Here is a 22,045-nt window from a genome sequence, read left to right as displayed (position 1 = left end):
TGTATGAACGATCGTTGTTTGTATCGGAAATAATTCCTACATGAAATGTGAAATAACTTGAAATCTGTTTAAACAGAAGCGCAAGAGCGTCTAATATTTGCCAGAACCTCAGTATCTTCCTGTGGAAGTCGACGAAGTACACATGCTAAAATACAGACACATATGTTTATAACGAAGCGGTTGTATATAACGAGAAGGGGTTTTTTTGTGCCTTGGTCATCTGATTTATGTGTCAGTCGAAATGCGTTCAACTAAATACTGTTATAAAGAGCTTATATTAGTGGTCCAAACCGCAGTTTACTGTAATGTAAAATCCAAACAAACCATAACTCACTTCTACTTCATCTCAGTCAAGCCACACAAACGACCTGTACAATGGCTTGTATTTTGTCAATGGAAAGGGTGAGTGAGTGAGTTTTAGTTTTACGCCGCTTTAGCAGTATTCCAGCAATATAACGGCAGGGGACACCTGAAATGGGCTTCGCACATTGTACCCTTCTGGGGAATCGAACCCGGGGCTTCAGCATGACGAGCGAACGCTTTAACAACTAGGCTACCCCACCGCAACAAAAAAATGGATGGAAATCTCTCATAAGAAACGCTAGACGTCACGACGATGCCCCATGAGTTATATTCAGAATGTTGCATTGAGCCTTTGTAGGCAGTATACGTTCAACGTGGAATGCCACTTTCGCCATTCCCTGTCCATTGTTTTAAACTTTATCAGAAATGCCCCTAAATTTTGATGATGTTTTGCGTTCTTGTCACCACATTCGATCGAACATTTCTTGAAAATAACATTTTGATAAATATTATTTGTATTAGGTTTTTCAAGACAGCTGTCACTTTCATGTTACTATAAATGCATTGAGAATGGGGGTTTATACTTGTACCTTTCATATTGAAATACTTGTACGTTTAACGAGATAAACAAGTTAGGTAAATGCTATACATAGTATTGCTATTTAAATATTAGTTTCAAATATTTGAACTAATACAGACCACACCCTCAACACGTTTAAGCGTAAAAAACATTATCTGTTTGTGTCTTGTGTCTATCATCAAGAGTAGTTCATAACATCTCTGGAAAAGATTTGATTTAATGATTAACATGATATCGTGCTGCCTCCTAACCAAGGTTTTCTTTATGGAATGTTTAGTATGTTTATCTTCCCGATTCTTGATTTCATATGACCAACGGAGATCTACGCGGATCAAAGAGACTGACAAATAGGCTGTGTATTATTCATTCTTGGAATAACATGATCTGATGAATTTACCTTATATACATTTCTTGTTCAGTTTTAGATGGGATATCGTGCCTCCCCAAGAGGCCTCGTTGTGCAGATCAGTGGCAGACATACCAAGGCATCATGTGTATGTCGGGCTGCACCGGCAGCAAAGGTATATATACTGTAGCAGTAGAACCAGGCATGTAACCCGCACCAGTTGTCGTTCTTGATAACTTCAGTTGTCGTTCTTGACCACCAGCTCGGACAGTCTGCCGATTCAGACGATATGACTGTTGTGAGGATTTTCAGTTCTGTGTTTTTTTGTTAAATTTTTGGTGTCATGATGCAGTTTCAGTTTTTTCACAATCACTGATTTCGTTTGGAAGATTCTTTCTTTTTCCTGTTCTGTGTTTGTGGTTGTTATAGACTAGTTAGCAAGGGTTGTGTCTTTGTTTCGGTGTTCATGTTTTTTCACATCCAACAGTTAGCTCAGTTTCTTCTGTCATCGCCCAGCACATTACACCTTTCTCTTCTGATTCCTGATGGACATTAATTGATTCGATTGCCAGCGCCGCCTTGTGTGGTACGTATACATATGTAAAAGGCGTTATCAATTCGCCCCATTCTTTTTTTTTTTGTTCTTCCTTGTTAATTTCATGGGGATACCAATGGTGTCTTGTATATATCCATTCTCTATATTCAGTCTAAATATGTCTTCCCTCATGATACACGTTTGGTAAACCACCTCCGAGGTGTAGCGAATACAACGTCTGCGCAAATGGCTGTAGGGGAGTGGTTCGATCCCCTGTCATACCGATCGAGGTTAACAAATGGCATGTGTTGGTACCGTGCATGGCGCACAGCATTAACAGGGTAAAACAAGAAGGGTCACCGTGTAAGCACAATATATACCTTCCGGATGAACATGTTATGAACGGATGTGTCTTAGAGTTCACAAGTTCCTGACTGACATATCATGGACGGCCATGTAGTTTTAGCGTAACACCTTAGAGATATTAAGGAGGTTCCCTGGTGGTGATATTAAGGAAGATCAGCTCCTAAGAGTAACACTTCCTGATGGACGTATTATTGACGATCAGACGATCAGATCAGATCTTCCTGATGGACATAATAAGGACGGTCTAGTCCTGAGCGCAACACCTTCCCCATGGACATGATAAGGAGGTCTAGTCCAGAGCGTAACATTGATACTTTCCTGATGGACATATTAGGGACGGTCTAGTCCTGAATGTAACACTTTCCCGAAGGACATTTTAAGCACGGTCTATACCTGAGTGTAACACCTTCCTGATGGACATATTAAGGGCGGTCTAGTACTGAGCGTAACACTAGTACTTTCCTGATGGACATATTAAAGACGGTCTAGTCCTGAGCGTAATGCTTTCCTGATGGATACATTAAGGTCAGTCATGCCGATGCCTTAAACATTGGTTTATACATTCCCCGAACCTTCCTTGAAATGATATACCATGTCTCGTAGCAGTATTCTCAGACAAACTATTAATACGCGTCATATATCTTTTGGAAGAGCCAGAAACGGCAATGGAAGATGTTAAAATTGATTCAGCTGACAGTTTTCGACGTCGGTGTAAGTATTTTTATAGGGAGCAAGTCTTAGAAAGTATCAGGATATTGTCATGATTATCACAACTCTCTTGAGAAATGTATCTTTACTCGCGATATTTATTCCTATCAAAGCGCCTCTTATTCTGTATTATCTCCCTGTATGGCGTTCTCTGTCGATTTGCACAAATTCAATCTTTGATTGGTTAGTGGAAAGGCGCTGAAAAAAAATCAAATCAATACAGAAGGGGGTCGTGATGAAATGTCACTTATTTGCTGTTCCTGCAGAACATTCTGTCAACCAGGAGCAGGTTATACATGCATAAATAATCCTTAGTTGCTTAAAAGGGTGAGGATGTAGCTGCTGGCTACACACATTATTTCAAGAGTTTGGTTACATATGCTCCAAACTCCTCGGAAATACAGAGCCGTGCCTATTAAGATGTCGATACTCATTAAGTCGTAACGGATCAATGCTCTACAAACGCTTTTATTCAAAAGTAATATTCCATTCACATTAAAAGAGAAAAGTTGTGAAAGTTCTCACGTGGTAATAGAAGAGATATTTAAAGCTACTTAAAGAGAGTTCAAAAGACTTTGTTTTCAATATTATAATAGGAGAATGGGGAACTTTCAATCTGTAAAAATGAATTCCGTAGAACCAATGATTCCTTGGAAAAAAAGCAAGTATAGTTTTAAATAAAGTATTCAACAGGAGCGTTAATAAACGTCAGTAATCAGTGAATGGGTGAGCAATAATATTCAACAGGCTATTGCGGCGCATCACCCACTGGGTGACGCCACGGCCAAAAGAAACCTCTGGGATATCTTAAATGGGACCATTGCTGAATATAACAGTCAATAATTAAGCTAGAACTCTCTCACTAACTTTTTTATGTAATTCTTGAGGGATGAGTTGGGGTTTTTCTGGATCAATGCTCAGCGATGACTGTGTTATAATACCTTGTTCACATTACCATTCATGATATTGACCCATCAACGTTTGTTCTTATGTTAAACTAATGTGAAAACTTGCGTTGTTGTTATGTTTCAATAACATTCACGGCTTAACGTGTAGCTTTAAGCCACCAATATTCTTAATGGTGAAAGATATACCGTGAATGTTGTAACAGCATCCCAAAAAGCACCTAATCCGGAACGCGTATTATAATAACTATGGTATCATATGCACAATTAGAAAGAAATCAATGTTACAAGAATAGCTGTATCCCAAACATTGTTTACAGAGTGACCTCTCATCGGCCAGAGGTGACACACCATAATGCACTTTGCCAATCATGCAATCCGTTGTGTAAACCACAAAGGTGGCTCATCATCCCATGTCAATACGCAACATATAGTTGCCCGTGCGTAATCAGTGAAAGAGACGGCCAGCAAACACTGCCTGGTATTGGTGTTTGAAAAGCAAAACGCAACTGTGTGTAAATTACATAACCAAACTATGTGTAATAAAATATACCATCAAGGTAATGCTCATCACTCATGAAGACCATTCACAACGTAGATTCAGGTAGTTGGTCTCATTATATATAACGTCTTTTCAGTCGATAGCCTCGTCTAGAGGATTGGTTTTCGCTTGATTTGGCCAAAGGCTCCTGTGACCTACTGAACTGACAACTGATGGACTGGCGCAGACTACCTCTGGCTCAGAAAGACACATTCTCATGAATGGTATTGGCTCTGCATTCGTAAGGCCATCACTCGCTGGTTCAAATTAAATCAGTCATCTACACATCAAAGGACCCTCTGCCGTAACATACAATGATCAAAGTGTTATTTGTTCGCGAATGATAAAGACGCCTCTTTAAAGGAGCCAATTCATTCAGTCAAGTAAGCCGTTACAAACAATTAAAGTCTTTAAGACAATTTTTTTGTCTTTAATTGTTTTCCTGCATGAAAGGTTATTGCAGTATTTTTAGTGCACGCTTTGATTTTTTTGTTCCAAATATTTTTGGTTTTAGTCTTTAATGCAACGATTCAGTTCAAATCAAATGAACACTGGAAGAATAAGCACAGGAACTCTTACTTTGAGATGAAGCACCAACGTTAATTATCGCTTAGATCTTTATGAGATGTGAAGGCAACGACATTTCCTAGCGTGCGGACAATTTTACATTGTTTATGTGAAGTAGTTGATGTCAACAAATAGAACAGACTTTCTCCTGTTAAATGTTTTAAGCCCGAAATTTTCCATAGTAAGATTACCCATAAGGAAACACGCACCGGATTCAATGTATTCATGTTATAAAAACTTATTAACGCTACAATTTCGGACTATAAACAAAACATGACCTTTTGATTTTCGAACTTATATGTGTTTACAATGAAAGACGCCTGTGAGGCTTTCTTCAACAATACCATCATCAATGAGGGATACCGCGTACTGCCAAATGTAAGACTGATACTAACCCACCAGTGATGTTATTTTTGCAGAGTCTATCACATCAACGTTATCGAACGGGTTTTCACGAGGACCCGTGAGGAGTAACCTACTGCGCAAGGCAAAGCGGAAGTCCCTCCGGATGTCCATAGTGATAGTGTTAGCTTTTGTCGTCTGCTGGTCTCCTTATTACGTTCTCTTCATCTGTTCAACCTTCTTCTGGGAAGAATTTAACCCAAGGACAAACCTGTGGTTATTTTTCATCGGGATGACCAACTCGCTGCTCAATCCTATGATCTACGGAGCCTTCCAGCTATGCAAGGTGAACACAGCAAGGTTAGTTTGTAGAGAAGGCATTTGGAAGTTGAAAGGGCGAGTACTAACAAATATTAATCCATCATATTTTATACTAACTCTAGTATACTTATCCCAGCTGTCTTACAATACCTATGCGTCATATTTTCGGTGTTCTACCTTTCTATTTGAAAACCTGCGAGAGAAATTAGTTAACCAAAAACAATATTCTACTTGCATCAATTCTATCACTACGACATAATTTTTTACAATCATGTAGCAGTTTGTTAAAGTAAAATCGTATGCTATAACAATACATTAAAAGACATTTCATCGCCGAAATACTTCCCTGTATCCTCACTTGGGAATAATTTTTTACAAGATGAATTGTCTGGGGTCTTACCCAAATAACACGTGGTTCTTTTTATAGAATTTATAAAAATTAGGTCACGCGATGCCGGTGATTTCCTATTACACTCAACGATTTTCTCCTATATTTTATTTCCTAATGACATTTTAGAAACGATTATCATTACTTAAATTCTTTTATCCCCAACGTCATTGTATGCTTCAAGGCATTACGCGGCGATCCGAATAGGTTGTCGATCATTTCGATTCGTTCTCCTACAATAAATGTATTATCAACAACAAAAGAGCGCATGACTTTGGCCCAAACACCATTTACATCAGTTCGGTATTGGAAAACTGTTCTTTTCTTAAGGTTTTAGGCTCAACGACTTAAATGTGCTATTTCCCGACAAGACCAAATTCTCGGCTTAGTATGGCTGGGTGATTTTGGACGGGCACTAAACATTTCAATGCTTCTGAGCAATTTAATCAGGTCATAGAACTGGTTCAAATCTGAGACATCAATAACATCGAGGCAGTAGAACATTAAATGTACGTAAATGTTTACGTGGTGGAATAAAATGTTTTGTTACTCTAAAAGCCTCATGTATACGTGCTAAATAATGAATTCTAGATTACATTTCAATTTCCGACATTCTACAAACCTCCCGCACTAATAAACCGAACAAAGAACTTGATTAGTCATACATGTATGTTCATGACATTTTTTTGTAGTAAAAACTGAGCGCATAGTTTCATGAAAATATGCATGGTCCCTAGCATATTTATTCAGTACATATAGACATATCAAACAAAAAAGTAGATGTGAGAAGACGCAGATCCTTAAGGAGACGACATCACAACAAAATGATCATTACCTTTTGAGCAGTCCTTATTTCCTGATCGAGATATCGGTACAATGAAATTCCTTCACATTGTGTAACCGACTATTATGACAATGTCGGTTACCTTCACGTCATAATCAAACCAAATCACTCTTCCCGATCTGAAGCTGGTTAGTGTTTGTATATTCAGTGTGCTGGTAATTACTGTCGACAAACTGAACGTTGGAAGAATGGGTTTGAATTTTCAAAATCAACAGAATCTCGCACTCCTGTCTTCTGAGGGCGGTTGGGTAGCCTAATAGCTAAAGCGTCCGCTCGTCACGCGGAAGACATGGGTACAATGTGTGAAGCCCATTTCTGGTGTCCTCCGCCGTGATATTGCTGGAATATTGCTAAAAGCGGTGTAAAACTCACTCACTCACTCACTCCTGTTTTCTGATATCAAACATATCAACATTCGGGTCAGATCATCTATATAACAGCTAAAACAAACGCGATCAAATAGACAGTTGCCCGCATGAAAGCCGCGATGTCGTAGGTCAGTATGGTCATGTAATATGTTTATGACTAAATTCACGTTTCTAAAAGCAGTCGTGAAAGATGCATTAAGACATAAACAGTGAAGGATAAAGTGAAAATGGATGACACGGGGTGTTTACGTAAACTGTAAGCATACCGGTATGCGAAGCTCCAAATTTTCATTAGAAAAGTAAGTTCCAGTGAACTATAGAAGGTATGCAAACTATAAGAAATAACACCGCATATGGAGTTGTCAGGCGACGTCTCCTATTCAATAAATAGGACAGTTAGAATAATAGGATGATGTGTAACCGTAAGCATGCCACCTACGTTTTATAATCTGTATGCTCTACGACTGAACGACTATAACTATGAAATAGACAAGAGGAAAAGTGCATTTCTTATCCAAAAAGTTCAATGTCTTGCAAAAAAGTATTCGTAAGATATGTCATTTACAACTTGCACATTTGCCATATGTACAACCGACAAAACGTAAGGGAAACTAATGACTTGAATGTGCTTGACGTGCACATCTACAATACCGTGGCGTTGCATCTAAAACCAATCACAACGAAGTTTCACATCATGCATGATCAGCTCGCTGTGCTCATGCACTCAAAGGCCAACATGTGTGCACCTTAGGGAACTCACAGTCACAAATGCAATTCAGCTAAGCACGCACTTACAGATTCCTCTAGAGCAATATCACAATGAAAAGACCATATGGCGAAATGTGGGTACAAAAGAGGATCAGGGCCGTCATTATCCAAAGTTGTCCAAATGATTGGTATATATAAAAATGTAATGTTCAACTGTGGGATAAGTACCGTTAAATGGGTAGAATTGCAATGAGATTAAAAAAACAGAACCTGGAAAACTTCTTCTCATTACATTAATTTCAAATTGCAATGGACCATCACTGCTAACCATAGGCACCAGGTTTGGTTGGACTAGGCAACAAATCAAGGCTTTGCCTTCTGGGCAGAAAACGTCGTTGGCGACGAAACGGCGGACCGCCGTTCAGGGCAACAATTCTTGACCATGATCAGCATGGAAGCGGTTGTGCCATGATGTGCGGTATTACAGAGAACAGGCAAACTGGTTTGGCAATCGTGCATATACATTTGATATACGACATCTAGAAGAAATTGTAAGTCATGTCGTTGTTCCAGTCGATAGATTTATCAGCTGAAAGTTTGATTTGCATGATGAGAATGCCAGATATTTGGCATTCAGGTCGTCACCGATTATCACCGCGAAGGCATACGGACATTGGACTTCCCCACCAAAGTCCCTGCCATGTTCCCAACAGAGAATCTGTTTGAAGTTCTCTGGCGGAGAGAATACGACAGAAACAGTGCAGGCACAATCGTGACCAGCTTCAGACAGAATGGCAAACAATACGAAGGGCAATTGGCGAAATTGGGTTTAACGTCGCACTGGGGAATATTTCGCTCATATGACGACGTGCATGCGTGTGTATGTGTATGTGCGGCTGCTTGTACTAGCCCAGACTTAAGCTGGTTTTATAGTGCTATCCCACTGAGATACCATGCCGCAGTGAATCATGAATACCCCACTCAGACACATTATACTGCCTCCGAGCCGACCAGTCCTTGTTGTACCCATTAATGCCGAGCGCCAAGCAGGGACCAACAAGTACCATATTTTAACGTCTTTTGGTATGACGCGGTCGGAGATCGAACCCGCGACCTTCCGCTCTCCGGGCGGACGCTCTATCCACTACACCACGGAGGTGGTAAATATCAAGGGCAACCACACACAACAATATATCGCCCAACATGGTGGAGACGTCAGATCTACACGCCGACATTATATCACGGACATTTTATGTAATTACAACTTTAATACCATTTCATTTCTTCCGTCGTGTTTTATCGGTTGTATATATCGTTCTTCTTGATATCAAACTCCTAAAAGTTTGACTGGCTGTAACCTTTTGATCTTAAGTAGGTGCGAAACGGCGTTGAATTCCCCGTCCACATTTAGACTGACTAATCATCATTTAATCCACATAAGACCGGTTAATACCCCGTAGAGGTTCCGGACTCGCTCATGTGTAGGGTGCTGCGTGTCATCTTGGTAACCGTTATGTGTAAACCGCTTATGGGTTCCCCAGACACTAACTGTATAAGATATTCCTAAGAAGAGTTAGTTTGCTCCAATAAATACCTCCCCGAAATGTGGAGAAATAATTCGATCATTTATACCACACAAAATTCCCTTTCTGGTCCAGTGCATGAAAGGACAAAAGTGAAAATGACATGTGTGCCTTTAGAATGCCTGCAATAATTTTGTATGTTTCAGATCACGCTAATAATAACAGTATATGACATGTTTCACTGAACCCACAATAGGAACTTAAATATTTCGTCTAATAATCAAACATGAAACCCGCCGTTATATAAATGCCGAATACTGGTGCCCTTCAAAAGACGTTGTCCCCAGGTTGACCAATTATGACACCCTTCATTATTAATAGGTCTGTCTGTCTGTCGTTGGCACTTAGCGAAATATTGATGCACTAGTACAGACAGCGATTACACGACCGTCACGAACTTCGATTAGAAAGGTAGAATGGGAGATACATTAGCTGTAATATGATGGTGCAGAAACTATAATCTTTCAAGCATAATTCTACCTTAATCTTAGTACTAAGAGGTCTACTAACAATGCCTATACCACAGAGCTTCCAAGTGACCTGATAGTGGTTCAATTCATCTTGTTTATTTCCATTGATTTTCTCATATTTGCATTCACCCCACTGTGTAATAAGTGCGACACTCACTTTCTTATACGGCACTCACACGGCTTACTCTAGAGGTGCCTCAATCGAAACGGAATCTGTAACACTCAATGTGTTTCAGATAATGTTTCATTCTGTGTCATCCAAGAGTGAAGATCCCACTGTTTTTGTGTCAGATCTCATCCCTCATGCTGTTGTGTTATTCATGCACATATTTTCGTGTCATGGCCGCAACACATCTTCATTTTAATTGTGTGGTGAATGTAAACTTTTTATGTATGAATATTTTCTGATTTTGATTATTTTGTATATATTATGCACACTGTGGTCAAGGAATCATATCATTTCGCAAAATATGCGCACAGCATGCGAGTAGGTTTCTTGGTGGCCACTTATTTCACATATTTCAACTCTTTTGGGGTAAATGTTTAACACAGTTTTGTTTCAGTGTTTGTACACTTATAGAATCCGTTTCATTTTCATAAGGGATATTGTCATATCATTCTTTAATTGTTTTTGTATAACATTTATATTATAAAATTGTAGAGGCAATGTTTGCTCATGAATGATGTTTTAAAGTAAGACTGTTTTTGAACAATCACCGGACTGCCGTTGATTCGTATCTGAGATTATATCTGTAACTATGTTAAATATTCTTTTCATGCGTATACTTTTACAGCAACCCCTGTTTACCATTTTATCAATCATGATGGGACATTATTCTATGTATATTACCTGTCCATATATAGAACAGGTTTATACAACATACCGTAGGCCTCAGTTACTTGCAACACGACTGGGACGAAACTCGTTCCGTCGCTGCCTGGCAGTGCCCCGGTAGTATATATCTGATGTCAAGAAACACTGTAAGTTATCATTTTTGAAAAACGAAATATGTTTTCATTCAGGGACTTTTGATAGTTTTGCTTTATGAAAATGCATCTGCACAGGGCGTTGATACAGCCTTTAGTTGGCTATATATCTGGCTACACGTAATAACTGATATCCTGTAGAAGTAAACGTTAGTTCAATGGTGATACTGGTATATAAGCCGAAGGTACCCAGGGAGAGCCGGGATGTAATGATTTCCCATGAGCTGTGGCCACTAAGAGGAAGAAGAAGTGGCGATAAAGCCTGAGCATTCTCCTTATACGTCAGCAAATCTAATCTCAACCAGAAGAATAATCTCGGAATGCATTTAACAGTTGGCAAAGAATGGCTCAGCAAACGCGCTTCATTAGATATTAGTATTAATTTCAACGTATGTTCCCAATAAAGGCTTATCCGTGGCTTCGTTGAACTCAATAAAGACTGTCAGCCGTGTTCGTTAACTTCTATAATGCGATAAGTTGTGCTTTCTGAGGATGACAGCATCAATAATTCTTCTTCGTTGCGATGCAAGTACATTTGCTTAAACAGACACCCATACATGTGGGACGTGGGTGGAAAGGGAAACATGTCTCTCCACAAACACATTATGGTGGAGAAGGTGTTAATTACATGCCTGATTTGCCTCGTGGGAATCTTAATTACAGGTCTGCATCGATAATTAAATTTCTTGCTCGGGTTAATTATCTGAAGACATTTCCGATGGAACAATGTAATTACTCGTATAGGTTCGACCCACAAAACCTTGTACGATTCATTGATCATCTCCCAAGCGGATCGCGCAAGACTGTTTTGTTGTTGTTAGTTAGATTATAGCAAGTACCTGAACCAAAAGCATTGGAGACGAAGAGAATACACGATGTGATTAAAATTTAGTAACTGTTGCTAATGTCAATCTCTGTTAAATCAGATTGTACAAGAACTGGTGTACAATTAATTCACTATCAACAATGGGTGTCAACCGATATTCAATTATTCACAACGTGTAATTATTCGAACGATTGTAAAAGAGTCTTGACATTTTAAGGTGAATCAGTGACACTTGCATAAACTTTCAAAACGTTCTGGAACTTGAAAGCACAAGGTTTGGTTCACTTGTTCTGCATAAATAAATTATTTAAAAGATGAAAAAAAAACTTTTAGAAATCCTTATGTAGTTTTAAACTCGTATATGAATGAGAATACGTTTTTTTTATTTTTTCGACAACTGCTTGCACAGAAATTGTGTTAGTTTTTAGTTGTTTAACAAACATATTTTGAAATATTCCATCTATACGAATACGATAATTCGGGATAGAGAGGGGTAGTTCCTTTTACGTTTACTTAAGAGGGTAGGGAGAAGAAACAAACATGAGGGAGGGATATTGAAAATTAACAACTAGATAAGACTAAGGCTGCTTGCTGTCTAACACTCAGGACATTTGACGCCATGTGGCGAGGGTTTGTAAATAATGGATTCAGACAATCCAGTGATTTACACCATGTGCATCGATCCACTGAACTATGACATGCACCATCCAAGTAAGTTATCCTTATCATCCGATCCCGTTAGTCACATCTTGGGCTACGTACAGGTTGCAGAATACCAATTTTAATACAGACTATTCACTGAGGGTTAGCAACATACAACTGAAACCTTGTCAACACCTTCTACAATAGTTTCTTAAGACGGTGGAAAGTACACACGAGCCAAATCTGTGCATTGAGCATCTAAATAAACACTAACGCATTTGGCGAATTCATCCACACGCTAAATGATAAGCCTAACCATGTCTCTTCTTGTCTAAATAAGTCATTCATTTACGTGATAGTGATGCTATATTTAACCAATTCTATCAGACATCGCAGTTCCTTTTTCCCCTTCGTTTTGGCTAATGATATTATCAAACTTTTAGTAATATGAAAGATTAGTTATGCAGGTTTTCTCATGGAAGAAATAAGAGCATGATAATGTTCAGGTAGTCATGTTCAAAATAATATTTGTACTTATACTTTTCAGGTAGATACATTTATTGCTACATTTAATGGGAATCTTTGTACTTAAAACGGATCCTCACTGATGCAAATCAAAGATGGTCACGAAAAGGATAATCATTGGTTTTGGTCTTTATATATTCTTCAACAATATATGAATATCCCGTTACATATTTCTGCAAGCGTGCGTAATTCGGACCAGTAGATTTGATTAAATGGTCTTCAAAACTGGAGGCGAATCTGATATGAAAGCGCCAAGTACAAACTACATTAGCAAGTAATCGGAAAATGGTGGCAGTGTCCTTCTAAATCTTTCTGCAGAATTCCAACGTCAATGTCTTGCCATGACCCTCTAAATCACCAGACTTGGTTGAATGCAGTATAAAAAATGTAAAAAGATGCCGTGCAGTGATTGCAAAATTACTGTTTGTTTTCCGCCTCGTGTAAATATAATTTGACCAGACCTGTATTCAAAAATGGTCTTCCGATATGATTGTATGGAAAATGGTGGCAGTGTCCTTCTAAATCAACTTGGTTGAATGCAGTATATAAAATGTAAAAAAACAAAATTTATTTGTTTTCCGCCTCGTGTAAATATAATTTGACCAGACCTGTATTCAAAAATATTGTATGTAGCAAAGACACGACACTGTACTGGTATGAACATAATGGTCTTTCCATACCACATGGCATTAGGGTACACAACAACTGGCAACTTGTATACCTTGTTGGTACACTTGTAAAATGTTAACAAAGCGAGGCAATTCATATGCATCGTTTACTCCCCGTGTGTCTGTACAGAGATGAACTAGGTTAATATGTTTGCACAGACCGACAGAATTACTCTGTAAATACAGGAATATCTTTCTGGTTACTCAGATTCTTTATTTATGAATATGACTTGGGCAATAAAACACTCGTCACCAATTCTATGTTACCAGCCAAAGTTGTGATTGTCTGTAAAATAGTATTATATACTGGACACAATAAGTTAGGGATATTGGTATTTTTATGATTTATATTTTATCAGTGTGGCAATGAATAGATAGATCATTATTCATAATTTCAAAATCTACATATATCCCTAACTATTTTTGTCCAGTATATATATTGGGAACATCTCAAAAGGCTCTTCTTAATATTAAACACTAAAGTGATTGTCATTTTATAAGAGAAGCATGGAAACGGGGATCAGGTACAACCAATCCTTTTAAATTAAAAGCATTCAAAATGCTATCATATTATATATATCATTATTATCGGTAGTAATAATGAAGACCCTAGCTCCAAAAAGCGCACTGTCAAAACTGTACGTACATGCAGGTGCCCTGTATACAGACGAGTAACATTTTGGACTGGTTTATTGTAGTGGATGGACACATGTAACGCATTCAGTAACAATCTAATGGCAAACAACAATGTCCGGTGGCCCATTCATGCTCTATCTGTTTGGCCTCACGTTAGCCTTAGATTGCACTACGTACTCTTTCAGTAGATAAGATCTGAATTACAGTCATGAACTGGTATTATCTTCCCCAAGCTAATTCAGTCACAGATAACAGCAGAACTATTTCGATGACATTTAGATGATAAGGGCATCTATGTTAATACAAAAGGCTAATATGTTTGTTTCTTCATTATCATCAATGTTATTATCCATATTTCTTGGACACTTGATAAACGGGAAATTAAATGCCATTATTTGATAGTTTACTTCGAAGTCTTCTGAAGAGCAGAAATAATCTGAAAATGGGATGGATATATAAAGCCTGTAGGTTACATTCAGGGGGTAATAATTTCCACATTACCTTATTGCTTATATCTTCAAAGCCTCCATATTCACTCCTAAAAAGGACCGTTAGTTTTAGGAGGCGCTATTCACTTTACTTGTTATTGTATGTGTCTGTGATGGGTGCGGCTTGTACAGAATACTCCAACTGTTCATCGTCGTCGCAATTTAATGGTGATTCATTAATTACTTATATAATAGTCCTCCTGAGAGAGTACGTAAGTTCCAAAACTTTCAAAGTCAATTTAAACTAGCATTTTTAAAAGTAGCATTTTTTTGTGATTTTAATTTTGGCTGAAATTTCCTACCCTCGCCAGCGACTGAAGGAATGGAAAAAATCCAACTAGGGTCCACGCAGGTAGCAAAGGTACTGCAAGTCCCCATGGTCCCTAGTATGGTGATCTACCTTCAGCTGTTAGCGATCAATAGCCTGTTTTTATATTGTATCGTCCTCTACAGTTAAACCATTTTAGACTTAATCACTAGTTTTATATATGTATCTGTGATACGCTAGTTGTTTTACTGTCCTTCGTTGACAGGTGTTTATAATTTATTTTTAATCAGTATAAATCTATAATTTATTTTAGTCACGATATGGCTGAAATATTGCCGATGTGACTTAAAATTTTAACTCACTCACTTACATAATAGTCGGAATCGTACAAGGAACAATGACATTTCTAACTATCTTAAGCTCTTGTTCACTTCCAGGAGCCATCGAAAATGTATCGATTCATGCCAAGTCTTCAAGACCCCGTGACAGGAGTAAACATGAATTGACAGGCTTATCATATGGTTTTCAATTAAGCCTTGCTGAAATGGTTTGACAGTTATTCAAATATATTTCTAAACGTTACATATTAATGCTTATAGAGCAGGGTCCCGGTCTACAAAGCGTTCGTAACGTTCCGGCATGTCGTAAGTCTATAGTTTACAATAGACTTACGAATGGCGAAGCGCTGCGAACGCTTTGTTGATCGGGGAACTGACCAAGAGGCGTTCGCAGGAGAACCCATAAGTTCAGTATTGCTCATGAGTGGTACTCTTATACGAGACGTTCCAGGATTTTGGAACTACATGTACTTTGCAAATTGGTATATCCATACAGATATCATTCAAGTATTCGTTATGACCTACATCGATATATGCTTTCAAAAGTTTACAAAATGACATTAAACTTTCTAAACAGAGCCTGTAAATAAGCAAAGACGAGTTACGGGAACGTTTCGTAAATGGGAAAATGGGGAATTGCATCCAATATAAGTTTAATCACTAATGCGCCAAGTTTCAAAATGTGTTCCTCATGGCTACCATACAACGTCAGCGTGAAAGCCTTGAATTTTGTAGTCTGATCAAACTATTTTTGAGTAAGAGTCGTGCGTTGCCATTTTAAACGTCCATAGAAACCCATCGCTCCATTGTAACTCAAAAGCTGTAAAATATAGACTTCAGGAATGTTTATAAATGTTAGGTTGGAAATTGGAATTTTGAAGTCGTTCCTCTTGTCATAAAGTCGTGTGGATGTTGCCACTTGTTATCGTTATGTATAAATGTAAATTTGAAACAAACGACGTGGTTCTCTTGTCTCGTATGTTCCTAGTTCACGTGGGTAAAACGAAGGAGAGGAATTAGCTCTTTGACCATCATTGAATCATACCTGATCACCGATCCGAAGCTGAAGGTCTGGATCAATCAGAACAGAATGTTTGTATTGATAAGCAGGAAACGGACCAGCAAGGGTGGATGCACGGGTGGCTCTGGTGCCTGTGTGATATTTAGGTCTAGACGTTGTACTTTGCGCCATATGTTTTGCAATATGCGTTGCTCTTCATATAATGTCAGCTGAAATATACCTTACAACCTTTGTGCCAGTTGACAATGTAGTATTTTGATCAGCTGAGTCACACAAGCAAGCGCTGTCAATTTGCCTAGCCTTAGCCTAGCATCCTGGAAAAGAACGGTTCACATCCTTAGCAATATTTCCGTTCCCTTTTAACGCTTTTTCCGTGGTGGCAAAAATGAAATCGAGTGTCATTAGCCAACCTTCCAATAAAACAAAAATTCCCGCGTACGTTGTGTGAATTGTTACACATATCCCAGTGTACCCAAAGATACAACATTTAGTCGAATTAGGTTTTGTATACTTAGAGCGACCTGAACTTCTGTCACCATTGCAAGTAAAATTTAGGTCAAGTATTTCATGGCGCTCCAATGCACAACATGGGTTAGTAATTACCAACACCAATTTGCGGAAGTCTACAATAACACGTCTGGCACTCACACGAAAGCTCGGAGCTTTGTCTCTAATCTCTACAACTTCAGCCACTTTAAACCACCGTTACCATGCAATCAAAGGAATCTGGGGATTACTGTGGGATAACATTCTTTTATCGCAATCCATCGTAATATCGACATTGTTCAAAGTGGTACAAGTTGGATAGGCGTGAAGACAGGTATATAGAATCTTCTTCTGAGGTCGAGGTAGTTTTCTGGTTGTATCGTTTATATCCATGTAACATAAAACAACCAGAAAAGCGCAAAGGTAATTTCATGCGCCATTTAAGCGTGTGCGAAGATGAAAACATAAAACCAAATGTCTTGGTTCTGAATGGAAGTATGTTGTATCAGAGGAAGATAAATATGGTTGCACGTTCTGTTGAACATGTATCCTTTAATTATTTTTTATTGTGTTGTAGCGGATGCTAAAAAGTAGACAAATTACTGTGGAGAAGTATTTTCAATATTTTTTCCATTGGAATTTTTTTTCCATTTTTCAATACGGCGTGTCAGCTTGCCTTTGGAGGACAGTTCGCAGGCAGACAGGTAGTAAGCGTTCAATATTGCAAACGCCACAAGCACCGGTTGATGTTGACAAAGATAAGCAGGGCGAACCTGGTATTTGAACCCTAGATCATACGTTTCTGCTCAGCGAATTGCGAGGTCTCAAACATATTGGCTACCGTGCGGCCACAACCTGAGGTTAGAAACATGATAGTCTCTGGAATGATTGATTTGTGTAAGACAGCTAATGGTATTTTCTGAAAATCATTGAACTTTATACCAATAGGGATGCATATTTTGTTAGTAAACTTGTGATTTACTTTTTGGCAGTTTCACGATCTAAATTATTCAAAATGGTTATGAACGAAAAACATTCGTGATTAACTTTTGACATTTTCACAATTCAAATTAATCGTTGATGCAATATGGTTTTGAGGAAATATCATACTTTACACAACAGATATAATTATTTTGAATATGTGTGCATGTCAACTAATCATTATCAAGATCGACATGCGATATTGAAACCTAACGAGAAGTCTAGCCATTGACGTAGACACGTAGAGACTTCATTATCTTACCATATGTCCCTTATAGGTTCATGTCTTTGACGTTTGTGGAACCTAATGACCAAGCGCTGGCTGACATGATCATTCCATGAACTTAGGGTTATATCTCCAGGAGTGCTTGTGGAGTTGATGGTGTCTCACCAGTGGATGTGTAATAAAGGGGACACAGTATTAATCAGGATATCACAGCCTCTCTGAGAATGTTCCATATGTTTGGCAGTTTAACGTTTAGTGTTATATGTGCCTGGCACGTTTTGCCAATCCACTTGTTCTAGCTCCCATTTTGAAAGAGGTGACATAATGAACCGGCTGATCATGCTGATTGGAGACCAGGTTCATAGTGTATCGTGGGATGCTGCTCTTAATATCAATCATTTTATTGTATGGTTCTTTTTTTTTTGGCCGTTTATAATATACATGTAGTTTGAATGTTAATGTTTATAACATGGTTTCTCAGAAAGGAATAATTCAGAATTATTTTGTGAATGTACTCGCTAAACATGTATAGCTCATTAACTGAGCTCAGAATATGCGTCAAAGTGTATTAAGTTGCCCATAATTATTGGAAGCAAACTTCTTACCTTGAAGGAATTAACTGATGAAAGGAATACTACGTTACAAATAAACTAAACGGACAAGACTTTCGATTCCCTACACGGGCACAATGTATAAAGCCCATTTCTGACGTACCCCGCCCTTACATTACTGAAATATTGCTTAAGCCAAACTTGCTAACTCTTCACATGGTTCACTGTGAAGGTGAGTGAGCCAGCGGGGCACACAGAGAATATGTAATCAAAGACTAGATCAATTATGTTAATGAAACTAACACCTACCATTTACATCTTGAGAATAGCAATGATACATGTTCAGGAAAATTTGTACTACACTATTTGATTTGTTGTTTGTGATATTGTATTCAGAATATATTCATCATAATAAAATTAATCGATTCATGACTTGATCAGTAAACCGGCAGAATGTCCAGGCATCAATTGTCCTTCTACGAATCCTTCGTGAGGATCTCTGGTCTCTCACACTTGCACTCAGTGTGTGACCATCTCCTATTACCAGTGTACCCCTTCAATGATTGAGACTGAAATGGAAAAACCAATCTGACAGTATTTAATTACTTATGGTTCCCTACTATTTCTACTCAAAATCAATAAATCAATAATATTGTCACTTGTGGTGGATGTGCGTGGGTTCAATAGAGGTGTTGTGTAAGTACACGTATGCCGCTCTGTGTTTGAAATCCGTATTGCAAATAAGTGTACCTTGGGTTAATCCTCTGTTTAGGTGTGGGATCATTTCAGGAAAGAAATCAAATTCAAGAATTGATTAGCGTGAGAAGCTTGTATTGACCAAAACACATCTACGCCCGTACAAATCTATTCTTCGGAACTGTTTGGAAACCTTTGTAGATAATTAAAGAGTGCAGCGTAAATCCTGAATTGACCTCTTCCTTTGTAGTGATGTTATAGGTTCCATCGCTTGTGTCTGCATGTATAGATAACATCAACTCCTGTGGACACGGTTGTGTAGGAGATGGGTTATGTATAAACCATGATTAATTGACTCGACAGCACCTGTATAAAAGCCAAATACATCGACAGGATGGGTCGACCACAAGAAGAGGATACTTTGAATTTCCTGTCTGGACAATGGTCATTGGTGATCACGAGACTAATCGCTTTTGAAGTGAGTCCGTTTCTCTCCACACATCTTGCAGTCTCCCCACGCCATTGAAGATACCCAACTCCCGTTCTGACGAGGCACTCGTACCAACATGTTGTAATATACCTCCAGTGGTACGAGCATCTTGACCAGGAGACGCCAGATGTGCTTGGTCGTTACTCCTAAGTCTTCTATTACGGATTTCCGGACCTGTGAAGGAATATGTCAATCAAATAAATGAATTGGTCCTATCAGCTGACTATAATAAGAGATTCATGATGAAAGTGTATAGTATGTGGACGACCGTATGATTACACACGATGGCTTAATGAGGCGTCTGAAACCGGGGAAATCTATGAACGATGTGAATAGACGATGCAAATTAGGTTCCTAGCCATATGAATACATTGTTTAGTGGCAGATTGGAATTTCCTTCTCATTTAATACTTATTAACTGACGGTTGATACATCGTTCTACTTTTACAACTTGGACAATATTTAGCAATCGTTGACATGTGTTCATCTGATACACTGGAGTGTGCGTAAATATATTGATTTCTTAATCATTGGTTGTTATTGTGTTTCTGTTCATCGAATTAGGAAACAAAAAACAAATTGCATGAAAATAGTAGTCATTATGTTTCAGTGCGAACATTTATGAATATAAAAAAATATAATGCCAAATGTATGAGTTACAAATTTTGTACTGAGTTTATAACTCGAATAACAAATACATTATGATCGTAAACATTTACAATTAAGTTCAGGATCTGTCATGTACAATGATGATCAGATTGTAGTGACAATAACAGCTGGCTGATGTGATTTAGTACATTAATCGATATGTAAAGAAAAACACCAGTGTGTGTAACATGGTAGTGGCAACAGGTACGCTGTTCTATTTGTACACACCTTACTTTAACACTTAACATATGTATATATGGATAAATACTAGTATGTAAAATATTTGGATATTTATCAGGTTGCACTAACTGAAACATTTCTCCGTTTTGCCTGTGTAGAAATTCGAATACCTACTGTCTACAGGCAAACCGTCAAATGACTTATGTCCTTTGATCACATCTGTGGACATCTTCCGTATGTATATGTATATTACACTCTGTGTACCCAAACTCGCCCATGCTTTGAAGTTATTTCACGATGACCAACGATGTTTCGCTGATAAGCAATAAGAAAATCCAGAGGTGATGCAGATATTTCCAGGACAATTGTCGACACAACCACTTTGTTCCAAAATGGGTGCCAGTATTGCGTGTAGGTACGAGGAAGGTGTCACGTTACATGTGTACATATACACGTCTTCAGTACTGTATGTGGTCAGATGGTTCGTGTCCGTTGTCCACAAATACGCCAACCAGGTAAAACTACATGGATTATAGAGTTTTCTTTTTCTAATACAAAAATACATATTTCATCAACTTGAAAATTCTTACCTAGCGGCTGTAGAAATCTATGCGATGTTCATACGATCTTAAAGACACCGACAAACCTTCTAGTTAAGCCAAGTATAATGCTTTTAAAATACGATCAGTCGTGTAAAGAAGGACGAATTTCTTTCACTTCACCCTTCACAAGTCATGAAACGTACCTCCAACATGGTATTTACTGGAAACAGTAGGTGGTAGTATATTATGTACCGAGTAATGACATTTCCCGATTAAACTGTTTTGGGAACAATTATGTTTACACTGAAAGCGGATTTTAGAAAACTGAGATGAATAATTCAAGTAGACTTATATAGTTTTCTTACATAGTCTGTTCTTTAGACGTTGGTTTGTTGGCACCATGTCTCTCACACCGGCGTCTCCGAAGAACATCCGTTTACAGCGTTGTTTGCATAGAGATCAAAGCAACATCAGCACACTTTTATGACGCGCTCCGTCTGGCTTTCTACCAACTCTCAAATTACCTTCGCCAAAGGTTTTGCACCGCTGCATTCAGTTTGTTTGTTGACACACAGAAAACAAACAGCAAAGATCACTCCATAAATATAACCTACGTATGTAATTTCTACGTTGTTTGTGTTACGTCGCAAGTTCCCCTTCCTGTTAATCGAATGCGCTATGGTTGAATACATATATAGAAGAAATCAAGTTGGAGTGTAAACACTAGCGGAAAGCTTAACGTCTCTCGTGTAATCACAGGTGAAAAATGATTGTGTCGATTGCTGAAAAAAACACGTACCTGACTACTTCGTCTTCTAATATCAACTTGGCGTGTTTCACTTTCATTACTGTGTAATTCGGCTGAAAAAAACTATTGTGATCAATCTCGGGCACAACTGCCTTCGTCTTATTGTAAAGGTGAATCATAATGTTAAGGAACCGCTTTTGGTATTACTTGATGTTTTACATGG

General features: G+C 38.3%; 1 protein-coding gene across 2 annotated transcripts in view; it reads left to right on the top strand.

Annotated features, from left to right (window-relative positions):
- The window catches only part of LOC124255481 (gonadotropin-releasing hormone receptor-like), a 90,232-nt gene that overhangs the window by 55,678 nt on the left and 12,509 nt on the right, over positions 1-22,045 (top strand). Inside the window, exons 4-5 of one of the 2 annotated variants that reach the window (XM_046689404.1) lie at positions 1,303-1,404; positions 5,271-5,553. In XM_046689404.1, the coding sequence (XP_046545360.1) occupies positions 1,303-1,404; positions 5,271-5,553 (385 nt within the window). The remainder of the gene's footprint in view (positions 1-1,302; positions 1,405-5,270; positions 5,554-22,045) is intronic. The other variant, XM_046689405.1, reaches the window with a different exon arrangement.

This window comes from Haliotis rubra, unplaced genomic scaffold (genome assembly GCF_003918875.1).
Source record: "Haliotis rubra isolate DU_JTF1 unplaced genomic scaffold, ASM391887v1 Scf60, whole genome shotgun sequence".
Classification (NCBI taxonomy): domain Eukaryota; kingdom Metazoa; phylum Mollusca; class Gastropoda; order Lepetellida; family Haliotidae; genus Haliotis; species Haliotis rubra.
Note: the sequence above shows the minus strand (reverse complement) of the source record. Positions and strands in the feature narration are given on the sequence as shown.